Source organism: Petromyzon marinus, chromosome 8, assembly GCF_048934315.1.
Source record: "Petromyzon marinus isolate PM22_M1 ecotype Great Lakes invasive population chromosome 8, UKy_Petmar_22M1.pri1.0, whole genome shotgun sequence".
In the NCBI taxonomy this organism is placed as follows: Eukaryota; Metazoa; Chordata; class Hyperoartia; order Petromyzontiformes; family Petromyzontidae; genus Petromyzon; species Petromyzon marinus.
This window is the reverse complement of record NC_133674.1, coordinates 21,160,445-21,176,600: the sequence shown is the minus strand read 5'-3', so window position 1 is coordinate 21,176,600 and position 16,156 is coordinate 21,160,445. Positions and strand designations below refer to the sequence as shown.

Here is a 16,156-nt window from a genome sequence, read left to right as displayed (position 1 = left end):
TAGAAAAAAAAGCAGTGGCAGCTTCTGGTACCTGCTGAAGCTGCAGTGGAGATGGCCCAGCCGGGTGATGTTGCACTCCCCTTGGCACAGGGGGCCGCTCGGGGACCTGGGAGGGAGTGGGGAGGCTTGGGTTTCTCCCCCGCAGCTTCGCCTTGCCGGTCACCACCCGGTACGCCTCCCTCTGCTCCGCGCTGTTCTCCCCATCTCTCGGGTACCTCCTCACCTCGTCCCCATCTCTGCCCTCCGTCCGCGCTCTGCTCTCCCTGCTCCCCTCTCCCTTCTTTTCCTTATCTCCCACGTGCTTCGCCGTGCCGCTTTCAACGTCCGGGTCCCCGTCTTCCTCCTGCTCCTGCCCCCCTCTTTCCCGCTCCTCCTCCTCCTCCTCGTCGTCCTCTTGCTCCGCCGCCGCTTGCTCCGCGGACGTGGCGACCAGGCAGGGCCTCAACGGCCGCAATTCCATCCTCCCCCAGGCGTCAGCGCTGCGCGCCGCTGTCGCCCACTCGTCCCCGCCAGCACCCGGCGCCATCGGGGAGCCGCGAGCGGACACTTCGCGAAGCGCCGGCGGGCTGGGCGACACGGGCGTCGCCTTGCCGCCGCTCGACACGTAGTACGCCAGCAGCGCCAGCGACAGCACGCTGAACACGAGGAGCAACGCGACCATGCGCCGGAGGTCTGGCCCACGGCACAGCCACGGGCTAACCGTCGACGGCACCATCGTGGCCGCCATGAGGCTGCCGGTTCAATCCGTCTGGGACGCTGGTAATAGGTTCGTAGTTATGACCCAGGTGATAATGATGGCTATCGCAACCGAGACAAAAAAAGTGGAGAAATCTCTTAAGGTTTTTTTTTTATGGGTTTTCCAAGCGTGCGTATGTGGGATGGAGATGACACACTTTGAAGAAGATCGCTCTTCACACCACTGTGCTAGAGACAGCGCATTTCCTTACTCACGTTTATAGATTTAGAATCTCATGGGAGCAGCCAGTGTTTTGGGTTGTTTGTCCCCCCCCCCCCCCCCAAATGAACAGACTCACAATTTCGACTGCGATAATAATGACAGTTATTATTTGACAATGTTTAATAACCTGTGATCGAACCAATCCACGTTTGTGGGCAATTTGTATTTGCTGCATTTCCAATTTCAGCCACCTTATGATTAGCCTCCATGCTGTTGCAGCATAGTGGGACAACGGCGACAAATAAATCCACCGACAAAGCCACCATCAAGCAACTTTTCAAGAACGTTTCGAAAAAACATAATATTATTATTTCCCTGTCAAGTAAGGGTGAGTCATCTTTTTGTTTCAAAAATCTAAACTTTTTTCTCCATGGAGCTTTTTTCTCCACCAAGTTCATATACTCCTTATCCAGCAAAGTCAAGTTTCACATCCACAGCTCGTCATTGGCAGAACGGCGCCAGAAGCCTCCAATGTGCATAACTAGAAAAATGCGATGCCTGGCAGCCTTTTGAATTTCTTCCACCAGTTCCCAGCAAAAAATATCATTCCTAAATCAATGATTAACTTGCATTTTTATATGTTGAACTTCTTTCGGACCGTACGTAGCCATCCGTGCTAATCTGTAGTAGTCAGTGGGCAGATCCTGTTAAGTCGTAATGTTTGGATTTAATAGACGTAATATTGTCGCTGCCATTTACATGTCATTTAAAAAAAAATTCTCATATGGCCAGAGCAAGGTTTAAAAAAAAATCTTGCTTTGCTTGTAGTTTTTTTTCATTATTTTAAAATCTCCTTTTCCTATCATGTGTGCAGTGAAAGCTGCGAAAGCAATGGCTGTTCGTGGGTTTTCATTTGCATCGCCGCAGCTGTGCTCCTTTCACCTCTTGAGTCATCACAGATTGTCAAAACAGGGCTTCAAAAACAAACCCAACACATGAGCAATCAGATAAATGAGAGGGGGTTGTAGGGTGAGGGAATCAGGATGGCTTCTGGGATAAGAGGGCATAAAGCTTGCTCAACTGCACGTGCCCGGCGTGGCCTTGGCATAACTCCCACACTGCACCACTCACCTACTCCCACTCACCACAACTGCTGACCACACCACTCACCACACCACTTGCCACAAGCCACTCAGAATAACATAGCTCGCCGTACCGCCACACAACTAGCCACACTGCTCATCACACTATTGCACCGCTCACCAACCCGCTTTCTGTACAGCTTACCAAACCACCACAGGCTTTTCCTCAGTCCCACACTGCTTACCATACAACTTACTACTCCACTGGCCCCACCACCGCGCCGAACGCCGGCAAAGGGCTCGCAATGCCCAACCACGCCACTCACCGCGCCACGCCGGCCAAATAACTGCCGCCGAGCGCCATCCGCCACTCTAGGTGACCATGGCGCCAGGCCGGCGTTGGCGGCAGGCGCAGCGACCCGGCATAGCGAGAGCAGCGTTCCCCCGTCTAGCGGCAATGCGAGCTTCGCCGAGCCTCGCAGCCACCGCCGCCGCCGACACCACCGACGACGTTGCAGGTCTCGGCAAGCCTCGACGTGCTCACGAGAGGTCAGACCCGAGGGGTTGGGTCCTTGCCAGCGTCGGTCCCATTCCTCGTTCGCGACGGCCACAGAACTCCCCGACTGTCGGCTCAATCTCGAACTTGCTTCAGTCTTGATATCTTCTTATTCTTATTTTCAGTCGATCAATCCCATAGGTGACCACGTGTCTTCCTATCAGGGGGCGATCCCGGCTGGTGGACTGTCGAGTTGACGTCCACTTCGCTCCTGCAAAATCTTCCGGTGTTTGGGTTGCGCCGCCGAGTCAGGGAGCAGCGTCTGGTCCACGTCCACCTCCACTCGTTCTACTCATTCACATCCTCCCTTCATTATTTTCTGCAAGGGGAGTGACGCAGAGAGGTGATTGCGACGGGGAGGAGGAGTAGGAGGGAGTTCTGCCTGCAGCTGATTTCTCTCAATCTCGCAGGGCTCCCAGAGGGGGTTTGCAGCAGCAGCAGCAGGAGCAGCTCGGAGAGCGATGAGCATCCACAAGAGCCTAATGGGGCGAGGTTGTGGTGGGCACAGAGGGGGGGGGGGCTCATATGAGAGGAGGCCGAGTTGGGATATTTAATCAAAACAATGAGACGGCCAGGTGCGTCGGCGATGATGATGACACGGATACCGGATGGGACTGGGCGTGTCGCCGTCGCCACTGTGCAGTGTTTTTAAAACGTTCCTCTGGCGTCAAATAAAACGTCGCCACGCACAAAGGCACGTGAGGGTTTCGTTTTTGTTCTTTAACGCATCGCCGAATATCGACACATTTCCGTCGTCCCGCTGTGCGAGGGGTTCACATTCGCCTCCAATACAAGAAAATAACGAGCGCTCCGTGTTCTCAATCCCAAATAATAATAATAATGATATAATAATGTGGGATGGTTAAAGCGAGAGGCCAAGCTGCAATCATCATCAGCATCATCATCACCATCAAATTTACCAGCACCATTTACGGGCTCATCAAAGACGAAATCTAGGTGGTAAAGTGTACGCTGGAATTGCTGAGGTACGACAGAGAGGCGCCATCACTTTAAGTAAAGATTTCCATTGATTTTGTCGATTTTTGTTTAAAACCAACGTTTTCGGTGCAGCATTAGCAGTACGTCGAGCAACCTTGAGTCATATAAATTAACCTTTAGTCCAGCCTCAACCCCCATTAGGTGTTGGACCCTAAATTGTCCACCGAGGTCCGAACTGAGAAAGGCTCATCTAGCGGATATTCACTGCCCGATGTTGACTGTCAGGACCGTGCACTCATCGTAAGAATTGACACTGCTGATGAGACCCAAGTGTTTCAAACTGGTGTTTAAAAAAAGCAGAGAAAGGAAACCACACATATGATCCATATTACAGGTTTGCACATATGACCTTCCTCTTTCCCCGTGACGCACATGCCCCACTGATGCAGTTGCGTTGAGAAGCCCCAGTCCAGTTTTTCTCAACCAAGCGGTCTGCGTACCTCTGGTTGAGAACCACTGCCCTAGTCTCATGAGGGCCAATCCACCAAGTACTATGATCCATTCTGGTGGTGAGCCAACAATTAGCCGGGTAAATTTAACCTTACAATGCCAAAGCAGTTTTGTTATATGAGGAAAGCTACTTTATGGAACTAGATTCTGCTTTTTCGATTTAAAGCTTTCGTGACTGCAGGGATTCATCTTCTTGGTTCTTTCAGTAAAGTCACGTATTCTACGTATTCTACGTGACTTTACCGAAAGTACCAAGAAGATAGAATCTGCTTCTTTTTTCTGCTGTCCTGCCACAATGTACTGCGTACGCAACACGCAATAAAAGCAGAAAAAGTATAAACTTGCCATAATTCCTAATGAGTCTTGAAACCTGGTTCACAAGTTTTTCATTAAAAGTCCGTAACGGTATTGTTTAAAATAAACTCAGTTAAGTAAATAATTGTCCTGTTTTTGCATTCCTTATTTTTTTTATCCAAATGCAAAAATAAGGTGAAAGAACCTAGGATATGCATTGCGTTAAGCGTCAGAGTGATGGAGTGAGAGAGTGTCTGAGTGGTGTGGTGGTGGATGGTGGTTGAGTGTTTGAGTGGTGGGGTGGTGGATGGTGGTTGGTTAAGTGGTGGTGGATGGTGGTTGAGTGTCTGAGTGGTGGGGTGGTGGATGGTGGTTGAGTGTTTGAGTGGTTAAGTGGTGGTGGAGTGTTTGAGTGGTTAAGTGGTGGTGGAGTGTTTGAGTGGTTAAGTGGTGGTGGATGGTGGTTGAGTGGTTGAGTGGTGGTGGAGTGTTTGAGTGGTGGGGTGGTGGATGGTGGTTGAGTGTTTGAGTGGTTAAGTGGTGGTGGAATGTTTGAGTGGTTAAGTGGTGGTGGAGTGTTTGAGTGGTTAAGTGGTGGTGGAGTGTTTGAGTGGTGGGGTGGTGGATGGTGGTTGAGTGTTTGAGTGGTTGAGTGGTGGTGGAGTGTTTGAGTGGTGGGGTGGTGAATGGTGGTTGAGTGTTTGAGTGTTTGAGGGGTAGGGTGGTGGATGGTGGTTGAGTGTTTGAGTGGTTAAGTGGTGGTGGAGTGTTTGAGTGGTTGAGTGGTAGTGGAGTGTTTGAGTGGTGGGGTGGTGGATGGTGGTTGAGTGTTTGAGTGGTGGTGGAGTGTTTGAGTGGTCAGAGCGCACTCGTCGCTCACTGCATTTGCAGGCAGCGGTGATTCCCTGCGGAAGACCGGGTGAGATTGTGCCCCCCTCATGAACAAAAGTCCCCTTCTCCACCGCCACTGTAAGTTTCTCCCCCGCCCCCCCATTCAAAGGGAGCTGCTCAGGGTGTGGCTAGAGACCCACCACATTCAGCATTAAGAGGCCATCGTGGCAGTTAGCGCAGCTCGCCATCACTCCTTCTGACAGCTTACACAGCATTTGCATGATCTCTCTTACAGTCTCATCTGCTTGACGTCCCGCAAGCCCCTTTTCGACCCACGCGCTCAAACTTCAAGAGTGTAACTTTAGCCCTTATGATGTTTTGAAAGCCAAATGGAATTCGTAAAAAAAGTCCCAAACACCTCCTGAAAAACCCGACAGAGAAGTTCCCAGGCGTCGATCTTCCACGAGGCGTATGGGAAGCAGCAACTCTAAACCACATTTGCATGAACCGTGGCGCAGATTTGGATGTTGATGCGCAAACGGAAATTAAAAAAAACTCTGGTCAGTGTGCGACTGCGGTCACCAACCATGGAACGTATCACGACTCAGTTCCACATTCACAAATAAGAATCAGGAGGAATCATTACAGCAATGATTCATCACTCCGTCATACCCCTGACAATGATCTGGTTCAACCGCCTCGATGTAGAATTATAATTGTTGCTCTACATCAACATCAGTCAAACGAAGAAGATCCACTCGTGAAGTGTGACACCGAGAATGTACACATGGGTGCCCCCAGCCCCCACCTCCCCGCCCACATCCTATATTTAGTGATCTCATTCCATCTGTGTCCCATACTCGCTGCTGTTCATGGAGGCTCGCTTCCATGGGAGCATTGTTATCACTGTTGTGCTTGCTTGACCCATCAAGGCTACCGCAATGTTACTCGCTCCAGCGTGCAGGCTGTGTAACTGCACAGAACCGCATGGGCAGGAGTGACTCAGGTGCCGGGCTACAAAGAGGGCGAGGATGGGGTGGAACGGAGAATAGTGCAGCCCACCCCCCCCCCCCCATTTATATCCTTGACCAAGGGCACATGATGCCAACCACGCTGCTCAACTTGGTCAATTCACTACATTGCTTACGGACCACATAATTAAACTTGACAATCTGCTATCGGCTACGTGACAAATACATTAAAATGAAGATATTTTTTGTACGCTTATTCAAAGTTAGGTAAATTGTGGCTACGGCGCGGGTCGTTTGTTGCAAATACGTCAGAGCCGATATGATCTTCTCTGTTTCGCCTGTGGATCGTGTTAATATTCCCAACCGCGTGGTTGCAACGCGCAACAAAGGAGGCTATCAGTCAGCCAGGTCTCCCCTGCGAAAGAGACAGAGACGGTGTTTTTTTATCTCAACGAGCTGTCGCCCGACCGAAAATAAAGCGATCGGGTTGTCTTTGATTTTCATCAGGCATCTCGCATTGCATTGTAAAAATGGGAATGGAAATACATTTACAGTCTGCTCCACATAACAGCCGCACCGCGATCGCAGAGTCTCTTTCAATCAACGGTAACAAGTGCCAATGGAGGAGCACCACCTTGAAGACTTATCGGGAAGAAGGGGGCGGTGGTGGTGGCGGTGATAGAGGAATAGTACGAAAGAGATAAATTGCTCATTTTCTGCTCTACCCTGACTGACATGGGATGCGCAGTCCAGCCGCGAGTGAGCGCCGTGGACACCACAGTAACAAGATAGGGAGAGGTGCAACATCACCCTCATGGATGGAATTCAGTGAGAAAAAATCTAAATATACACAAAGATCCCCAGTATAGCCTTTACAGATTGTAGGGGCAAGTACGCTAAGCGAGCACCTATTAGGGCCGGCATGGAACACGAGGGGGTGCTCAATATACCGACGCCCGGCCAGCCGCCATTGTCTCTCCAATGCTGATGTTTACACAGTACCTGGTATTCATTTAAGGCTGAGTAGATGTGCAGTATATAGGGGGAGGCTAAGACCGACCCAGTTGATTCGTCACCGATTTTGGCCAGGAGCGGATATTGAAATCAGATCGCCGGGGTTCGTAGCACAGCACGCTAACCGCTGTGCCATCGCTACCCATAAAAAATATATCTTCACACATATATACTGTACAGCCCACTTATATAATATACAGTACACATATACACACAACGCACGTCACAAGTGACGAGCGTGCATCTCAAGGCGGTTGTCAGCTGCTCCTCGTGCGGCTGCTGCAAGGAGCATCCGTAACCAGACTCCTCCATCACGAGTATCTGAGCTCGATTTCCAACATTGTACAGATCTCAATCTCATTACACTATATTTTACACAAGTATTACATTCGATTGCGCGCGACTCTCTTAATTATTTTCACCGTATCAGTTTCATTTTCTTCTCCCGACAGCCTGCCATTTAATAGCACCGTATGTTTCCAAACGACTGACTTCCATGCTCAAAGATTATTTGTAGAAAGAAGTCAACAGAGAAGTGTTAAATTACGGAAGGGGAGCGTCATATCCACCACTAGCAGCAAAAGCATCACCGCCACGAGTCGCAGCATATTCACCAGCAGCAGCACCACCTCTAGCATCAGCAGCACTATCATCAACAGTACCACTAGCAGCAGCTGCACCACGAGTTGCAGCAGCAGTGCCATTAGCAGAACAATATCACCACCACCACCACGAGCAGCTGCAGTATCACTACCACAAGCAGCAGCAGTGCTACTGCCACCACTAGCAGTAGTAGCATCAGCAGCAACACCACTGCCAGCAGCATAATCACCACCATAGGCAGCAGCACCAATAGCATCAGCAGTAATAGCAGCAGCAGTGCCCACTAGTAACAGCAGTAGTACCATCGGTATCAGCAGTACTACAAGCAGCAACACCACCACGAGCGGCAACAGTGCCACTAGCAGTACCACCAGCACTAGCAGCAGCACTACACAATACTACAAGCAGCAGCACCACAACGACGAGCAGCAGCAGCCAATCCCAGCATACAAATCTGTGGACTAACATTCTTGAGCGTCGTGGTGCTCAGCATCGCACGCGCGCGGCGAATTGCGAGTGAGCGCGCGCGCGCGCATTGGATGCACCCACACGAGGCCGCAGAGCGTGGCCTTGCATGAGCCCGAGCGGCAATGCTCTGGGAGGCTACGCATTGTCATCTTGAAATGACACAAAGATAGCTGGAGATTAAAACATCCAACGGTGGCCTTAACTGCCCTCCCAATGGGGAAATTTTCACACAACCAGAGCCGACATTAAACCACAGGCCCCGGTCCGTATTGTTATTTAGTAACGGCTCGGACGACTCGCACCTCGCTTAGACAAAACAATAAATAAAGTGTGCCCTCCCCCCCACCGCATACCGCAAGAAATTCTAACACCGCAGGATGCGGGAGACCAGTTCTCAGCCAAGGGGTGGCTTGCATTTTTTGTTCTGAGTTAAAGTGCAATCAAGGAGCCAGCTGCTCTTCCTCCTGACCCAGCCCCATCCAACTCACACCAGCTGGCGCGCAAGCTGAGCACAATGAATAACAAAGTTTGATTTCCGTATGACATCATGAAGGGGGCTAATTCAACAAAGTTTCCCCAGGAATCGTCATGAAACTCCGGGGGAGGGGGGAATTCAATGTTGACCACCCCTCGTGTGCGCGACATTCGGACGGCCCCAGCCAGCGACGTTCTCCGCGTCCGCCGGTCGAGAGCGAGGCAGCGTACACGGAATGAGGGGAATTGCCTCATTACAGCTGTTTCCCCTCGCTAGAATGAAGATTAAAAAACACATTTTCATTAAAATGACTTCATTCAAACGCCCTCTGAACATCACAGAGCGGCGAGCACTCGGGGTGAGACTCGAAATTGGACTCGCGAGAGTCGCGAGCGTCATGCCCCCCACCACCACCATGGACCCCCCCAGCCCCCCCCTCAGCCCCATAGTGCTGGGGGGGTGGGCTGGGGAGGCGTGAACCAGAATGCCGTCTGATTCACGGTGCGCATTCCAGATGTAGGCCATTGTGTGTCGACGGCAAGGTCCGAATTGGAAGTATAAAAACCTGTTTGAGATGAGATGGAATATGAGGCACTTTGAGTTGCTGAGACGTTTAAGAACCCCATACATATCAATATTAAGATTACTATTTATCCGTTTAAACGTATTTAACATTGACCGTTTCGTGTTCTCCACACTGAGTGTTTGTCTTACCCCCTACCCCTCGTATGAAGGGTCAAGCTCTCACCTACACAGGGCTGCCACACGCCCACCCCCTCCCCTTATATAATTGTGTGCCACGCTGCCCATCCAGTGGCCTAGCGTGGTTGGTATGGGCAATGGGCACCCCCTCCCCATCCCAATGTTTCTTCGATCTGCGTAATTCGGCAACCGCCCCCCCCCCCCTCTGGCCCCCGGTCGGTGCAGTTGAACCGCCTGCACACTCGATATCTGCGCCACGACTGCACACGACTGCCTTGCTCCCAGATGGCTGTGTGACACGAGGCGAGTCAGGGTGACTCATTTCATGCATCACGGCGCGGTCGCCTGACAGTACAGGGAGCTGCGGGGATGACAGGAGGTGGTGTAGAAGACGAGTTTGTGTGCTGGTTAGTGGTGCAGGTGACAGGTAAGATGGAGTGGTGTAGGTGAAGGGTGACAGGTGAGTGTAGGTGATAGATGAGTATAGGTGGCAGGTGAGTGTAGGTGAATTTTGGTGACAGGGGAGTGTAGGTGAGTGTTGGTAACAGGTGAGTGTTGGCGAGAGTTGGTGACAGGTGAGTGTTGGTGACAGGTGAGTGTGGGTGAGTGTAGGTGAGTGTTGGCGACAGGTGAGATTGGGTGACAGGTGAGTGTGGGTGAGTGTTGGTGACAGGTGAGTGTAGGTGAGTGTTGGTGACAGGTGAGATTGGGTGACAGGTGAGTCTCGGTGAGTGTTGGTGACAGGTTAGTTGGGGCAACAGGTAAGTGCAGGCGGCAGGTGGGATTGGGTGGCAGGGTCACAGGAGGCTGACGTTAGCGAGAGATTGGACTTTAGTGCCCCTTATCGCGAGCACTCTTCGGTCGCGACTGCACGTTTCTGTTACTTGTCAGCTGGGCTCATGACTCCGCAGGCGCGATGCGAGCAATAATTCCGAACCACTGTCGCTTGCATCTCGGTGAATCCGATGTATCTCCCCCCTCTTCACTTGGACTTCTCAGCCGTTATTTTACCCAAGGTGTTCTGACACATTATACAATGACGCTTTTAAGTGATGTCACTGCAGTGCTATAATGGCGCAGTGGACAACAACTTTAAAGGCTTTTTTCGTATTAATAAAGCTCAAAACTGGTGGTGTCGGGCCCCGTGAGACACACAGCCTCGGTGCGTCACTGCTGGATAAAATAGCTAACTATGCGTAGGCTAATTTAAAACATTAATTTCGAAAGACATTTAAAATGGGATTTCTATGAGGCCCCGTGGTCTCATGCGCAGGCGCCAAGTGTCATCCACTCTCTCTCTCTCTCTCGTTTGGTCTCTATGTTGACGTGCTATGCAGAAGGGACGTTGCCTGGAACGTAGCCGATTCTATTTTTATTTTTAAGGTCGCAGTGTTATTGACGGATGTGTTGAGTTCAATTCTGTAATTGTATTGGATTAAACAGGGCGATCCGTGTATCGATATCCCACTGATTTCTAACGACCGTCTTTGCTTCCTTCTCAACGTGCGATTGAATATTGTGAAAGCGATGGCTCCGTATCTCAAAGTGGAGAATGTCGAAAGATTTTAGACGAGATTGGTGGGAGACGTGTGGAGACTTTTGAATGAAAATGAAATTGTATCTATGATTTGTTCCCATGTATTATTTCCGTTATATCCCTATAAACGAATTAAAATATATATTGGCAAACTCCGATTAATATTCCGGTCATCAACGACGTTGCTGTCCAACCTCTGCAGAATCCCAGGGCATAAATCAAACACTTCACACTCATCCGGCCCGCGAAGATTTTCCACTACAAAGCTCGCACAAGAGTTATTTAACGTTAACTAGAACCAACTGTCTAATTTAATTACGCCTTTATTCGTCTGCTCGCACCCACAAATAGGGACGGCCGCGTTAACGGGGGCACTCTCGCCGCTCCGCGGGGTTTCTCATCAGCGCAGAACACGAGGCAGGGTGGTGTGGGGGTCCCAGGGCGCTCTGCAGCATCACCCCTCGGGGCCACGCTCGCGAGAGTGCGGCTGTCTCGGGCCCAGCTTGCGTCCCCCTGTCAGGAGATTGTCGGCTGACGATAATGTGGCCCGCCCACCCACCGATCTGTGCCGGACAGAGGAGCGCTGACGGCTCGCTGCCCACATGCGTGATGGCTCGCAGAGAGCAGTTATAACCGGAGGCTTGGCTATATGAGCGTTCACATGCCGGTGCCAACCATATATTCGCCCCGTTTCCCGTATGCCACACCTCCTGCCACTCCGACTACATGTACCCACCATCAACCGCTCAGCTACCCAGCCAGCCACCCAGTCAGCCAGTCAGCCAGCAAAACAGCCACCCACACATTAGGCCACGCAACTGTCCAATCACTCATGCAGCCGACCGTGCGTCCAAAACCCACCCACCCACTGACCCACCGACTCACCCAAGAGAAATGCGAATATTGGGCCAATCCAGAATCATGTTTTGCAACACGACGCCTGCCCAATTATAATTTACAACCATGCACCTGTATGTTGCATAACCGGTCATTATTAGGCAGGTAGCAAATCACCCATCCGGCGAGTTAACGCATCGTCACAATTCAGGTCATGATTTAAAAGAAATAGATGTTTCTGTACTGTGTTGTTTGTACTGTTTACCCCAATGTTTGTGTATTTTCGTTCTATAGAATGTGTTTCAATAGCCCTCGTGTAATTTCGGCATACAATTTGTATTTATGATTAATACATTCAAATTACATACACACAATTTCGCACATGTTTTCTAAGCATAACAATCGATTGTAATAAATGAGTCGATGCATCATAATAAAGCCCTATTAAGAATCACCACATTACCACCTAACACCCACTGCCAACACCACGCACTACAAAGCCAAATATCATCCGAATAGCCTTAGCAGTATATGGGGGCACGTGGTGCTATTCTAGCAAGCACCGATGAAGTCCGGCACGGCACACGAGGTGGCCAGCACCTGGACCGCGCCTTTGTCTCCACAGTGCTGATGTTCACACGCTACACCAGGTACTAATTTGAGGCTGAGTCGACCTAGGGGAGGCCCAGGACCGGTTCAGATATTCTCCACTTGTATTGGCCCTGAGCGGAAATCGAACTCGAGACGTCCAAATTGTTTCGCACTACGCTAAAAACTTACACTACCGCTCCCCACATCCCACACCTTTTCTATTTAAAGCTTTCGTGACTGCAAGGATTCATCTTCTTTGGTTCTTTCGGTAAAGCAACGTAGAATGACAATAAAATAATAAATTGATAAAATAAAATAACACAATAATATTCTCACGACGTTTCGGCCACAACACAAGCGGCCTTCATCAGGTGAAGGGACGAGACTGTCTGGTAGGACAGCGCTGGAGTGAAAAAAGCCATGCTCAGATCACGACCTTTAAGCTGTGTCAGAAGAAACAAATCGCCTTGACAAAGGAATTAGCATATAATTTAGCATTGAAATGGCCGAGTGATTAGCTTGTGACTGGTCACAGAAATTGCTATGTTAAGGTTAAAGTAAACACATCCGGAGAGGCACCCCTTGACAAAGGAATTAGCATATAATTTAGCATTGAAATAGCTAAGTTAAAGCATACACATCCGCAGAGGCACCCCTTGACAAAGGAATTAGCATAGAATTTAGCATTGAAATAGCTGAGTGATTAGCTTGTAACTGGTCACAGAAATAGCTATGTTAAAGTCAGAGCATACACATTCACCGAGGCACCTAGTACAAATCAAACAGGAGAATTTAGCATTGAAATAACTAGGCGAATTTAGCATTGAAATAACTGAGTGATTAGCTATTGACTGGTCACAGAAATGGCTATGTTGAAGTCAAGGCCTACACATCTGAGCTATTCACAGTAACTGGGTATACAATACAATTTATAATGAATACTATATAGTGAACCAATAAAAAACTAAAATATAAATTACCTTAATGTTATCAATAAACTCTATATTCTCCAATCAGCTAAGCTACCAACAATAAGTCGTTATATATCACAATGCTATATGGCGAAAAAATGGGTGGATTCTTACCCTCAACTTTAGCAACACGGATAGCTACGGGCCCCGTTCAGACGGACGAGTTCATCCAAGGTCGGAACAGAGGAGGGGGAGAGAGACAGCTGCGAGGCGCTATTATACTCCATGTTGTAAACTATACCATTAACCGTGGTGTGAGAGGTATTAAGAGTCAATGCTGGCGAAAGAGCTGCGGTCTGAAGGTCATCGTAAAATACAATTAATTAAGAACGGAAATGGTTTAAAACATATTTCCAATAGTTACTAAGCCAGAATCCATCTTCTCGGTTGAAATTGTCTCTGTGCTTGTATATGTGAATGGCTTCATGAACGAATCTCTCATGGTAGCAGGTTGGTTTGCAAAGAACCTCCGTCTTGGAGAAGTCAATGTCATGTGAGCCCACTGAAATATAACAGTGATCTGCCACGGCAGAGGAGTTCGTCCTGCCGTGTTTCAAGTCTGCTTTATGTTCGCGGATGCGGTCCGAGATATGTCGTTTGGTTTCTCCAATGTAGCTACTACCACAGAGGCACTTTAGTTTGTAAACGCCCGGGTACTGTATGTCTGGAAAAGCATCTTTTACAGATGGAACTAGATCACGGATTTTATGTATTGTGTTGAATCGGACCTGGATCTTGTGTTTATTCAGGATTTTGGAGATCTTTTTTTTAGTGACCCCTGCAATGTAGGGTAAGGTGATGGTTTTGAGTGGCTCCACAAGAGAATCCTTCTTCATGACTGGAGTGATGGCTTTGCGGATTGTGTAGTCGGAGTAACCATTAGCTCTGAGAGCCTGGTGTACGTGCTTGAGTTCACTGGTAATGTGTTCCTGGTCGGAAATGCATCGGGCTCTATGGTATAGAGTCTTGATGAGGGAGTTCTTCTGGGATGGATGGTGGTGGGAATCCGGTTTCAAGTAAGCATCTGTATGAGTGGCTTTCCTGTAGACAGAGGGGCTCATTGAACCATCATGTCTCCTTTTAATTAAGACATCCAAAAAGGGTAGTTTGCCATCTTTTTCGACCTCCATGGTAAATCTGATGGCTGGGCGTATGGAATTGATGTGGTCGCCTTCCAAAGATACACAAAGAAGATACACCCCTTCGTCCCATCGTCTCTACTATCAACTCCCCCACCTATAAACTGGCACGTTTTCTTGCTGATATACTGCGACCTTTCACTGGAAAAACCACCACTGCGGTACTAAATTCTACTCACCTGGTATCGACAATCAAAGGCATTTCCCTGTCCCCAGACGACCTGCTTGTCAGTTTTGATGTGGTGTCCTTGTTCACCAAAGTCCCGGTACCTGACACCATCGCTATCATTGAAGACCTGGTTCATCAAGGACTGCACACTGATGTATCCCCCCTGGTGAGACATTGCTTAACCAACACATACTTCACCTGGAATGGAACTTTCTACAAACAAACTGAGGGCACCCCAATGGGCTCCCCCTATCTCCGGTTGTAGCCAACGTATTCATGGAAAAATTTGAAACTGACGCCATCCAAACTGCCACTCTACGCCCGACCTTATAGAAGAGATACGTGGATGACACCTTTGTCATCTGGCCACATGGCCAGCCTGCTCTAGACCAATTCCGTGACCACATCAATTCCATACACCCAGCCATCAGATTTACCATGGAGGTCGAAAAAGATGGCAAACTACCCTTTTTGGATGTCTTAATTAAAAGGAGATATGATGGTTCAATGAGCCACTCTGTCTACAGGAAAGCCACCCATACAGATGCTTACTTGAAACCGGATTCCCACCACCATCCATCCCAGAAGAACTCCCTCATCAAGACTCTATACCATAGAGCCCAATGCATTTCCGACCAGGAACACAATACCAGTGAACTCAAGCACGTACACCAGGCTCTCAGGGCTAATGGTTACTCCGACTACACAATCCGCAAAGCCATCACTCCAGTCATGAAGAATGATTCTCTTGTGGAGCCACTCAAAACCATCACCTTACCCTACATTGCAGGGGTCACTAAAAAAAAGATCTCGAAAAATCCTGAATAAACACAAGATCCAGGTCCGATTCAACACAATACATAAAATCCGTGATCTAGTTCCATCTGTAAAAGATGCTGTTCCAGACATACAGTACCCGGGCGTTTACAAACTAAAGTGCCTCTGTGGTAGTAGCTACATTGGAGAAACCAAACGACATATCTCGGACCGCATCCGTGAACATAAAGCAGACTTGAAACACGGTAGGACGAACTCCTCTGCCGTGGCAGATCACTGTTATAATTCAGTGGGCTGACATGACATTGACTTCTCCAAGACGGAGGTCCTTTGCAAACCAACCGGCTACCATGAGAGATTCGTTCATGAGGCCATTCACATATATAAGCACAGAGACAATTTCAACCAAGAAGATGGATTCTGGCTTAGTAACCATTGGAAAGATGTTTTAAACCATTTCCGTTCTTAATTAATTGTATTTTACGATGACCTTCAGACCGCAGCTCTTTCGCCAGCATTGACTCTTAATACCTCTCACACCACGGTTAATGGTATGGTTTACAAAATGGAGTATAATAGCGCCTCGCAGCTGTCTCTCTCCCCCTCCTCTGTTCCGACCTTAGATGAACTCGTCCGTCTGAACGGGGCCCATAGCTATCCGTGCTGCTAAAGTTGAGAGTAAGAATCCACCCATTTTTTCGCCATATAGCATTGTGATATATAACGACTTATTGTTGGTAGCTTAGCTGATTGGAGAATATAGAGTTTATTGATAACATTAAGGTAATTTAT

At 49.0% G+C, this 16,156-nt stretch overlaps 1 protein-coding gene across 2 annotated transcripts in view; it reads right to left on the bottom strand.

Moving 5' to 3' along the window:
* The window catches only part of LOC116940373 (bifunctional heparan sulfate N-deacetylase/N-sulfotransferase 2-like), a 204,927-nt gene that overhangs the window by 103,870 nt on the left and 84,901 nt on the right, over window positions 1-16,156 (bottom strand). For both annotated transcript variants that reach the window (XM_032950151.2, XM_032950150.2), the window contains exon 2: window positions 32-3,015. In XM_032950151.2, the coding sequence (XP_032806042.1) occupies window positions 32-727 (696 nt within the window). In that variant the 5' untranslated portion in view covers window positions 728-3,015. The remainder of the gene's footprint in view (window positions 1-31; window positions 3,016-16,156) is intronic.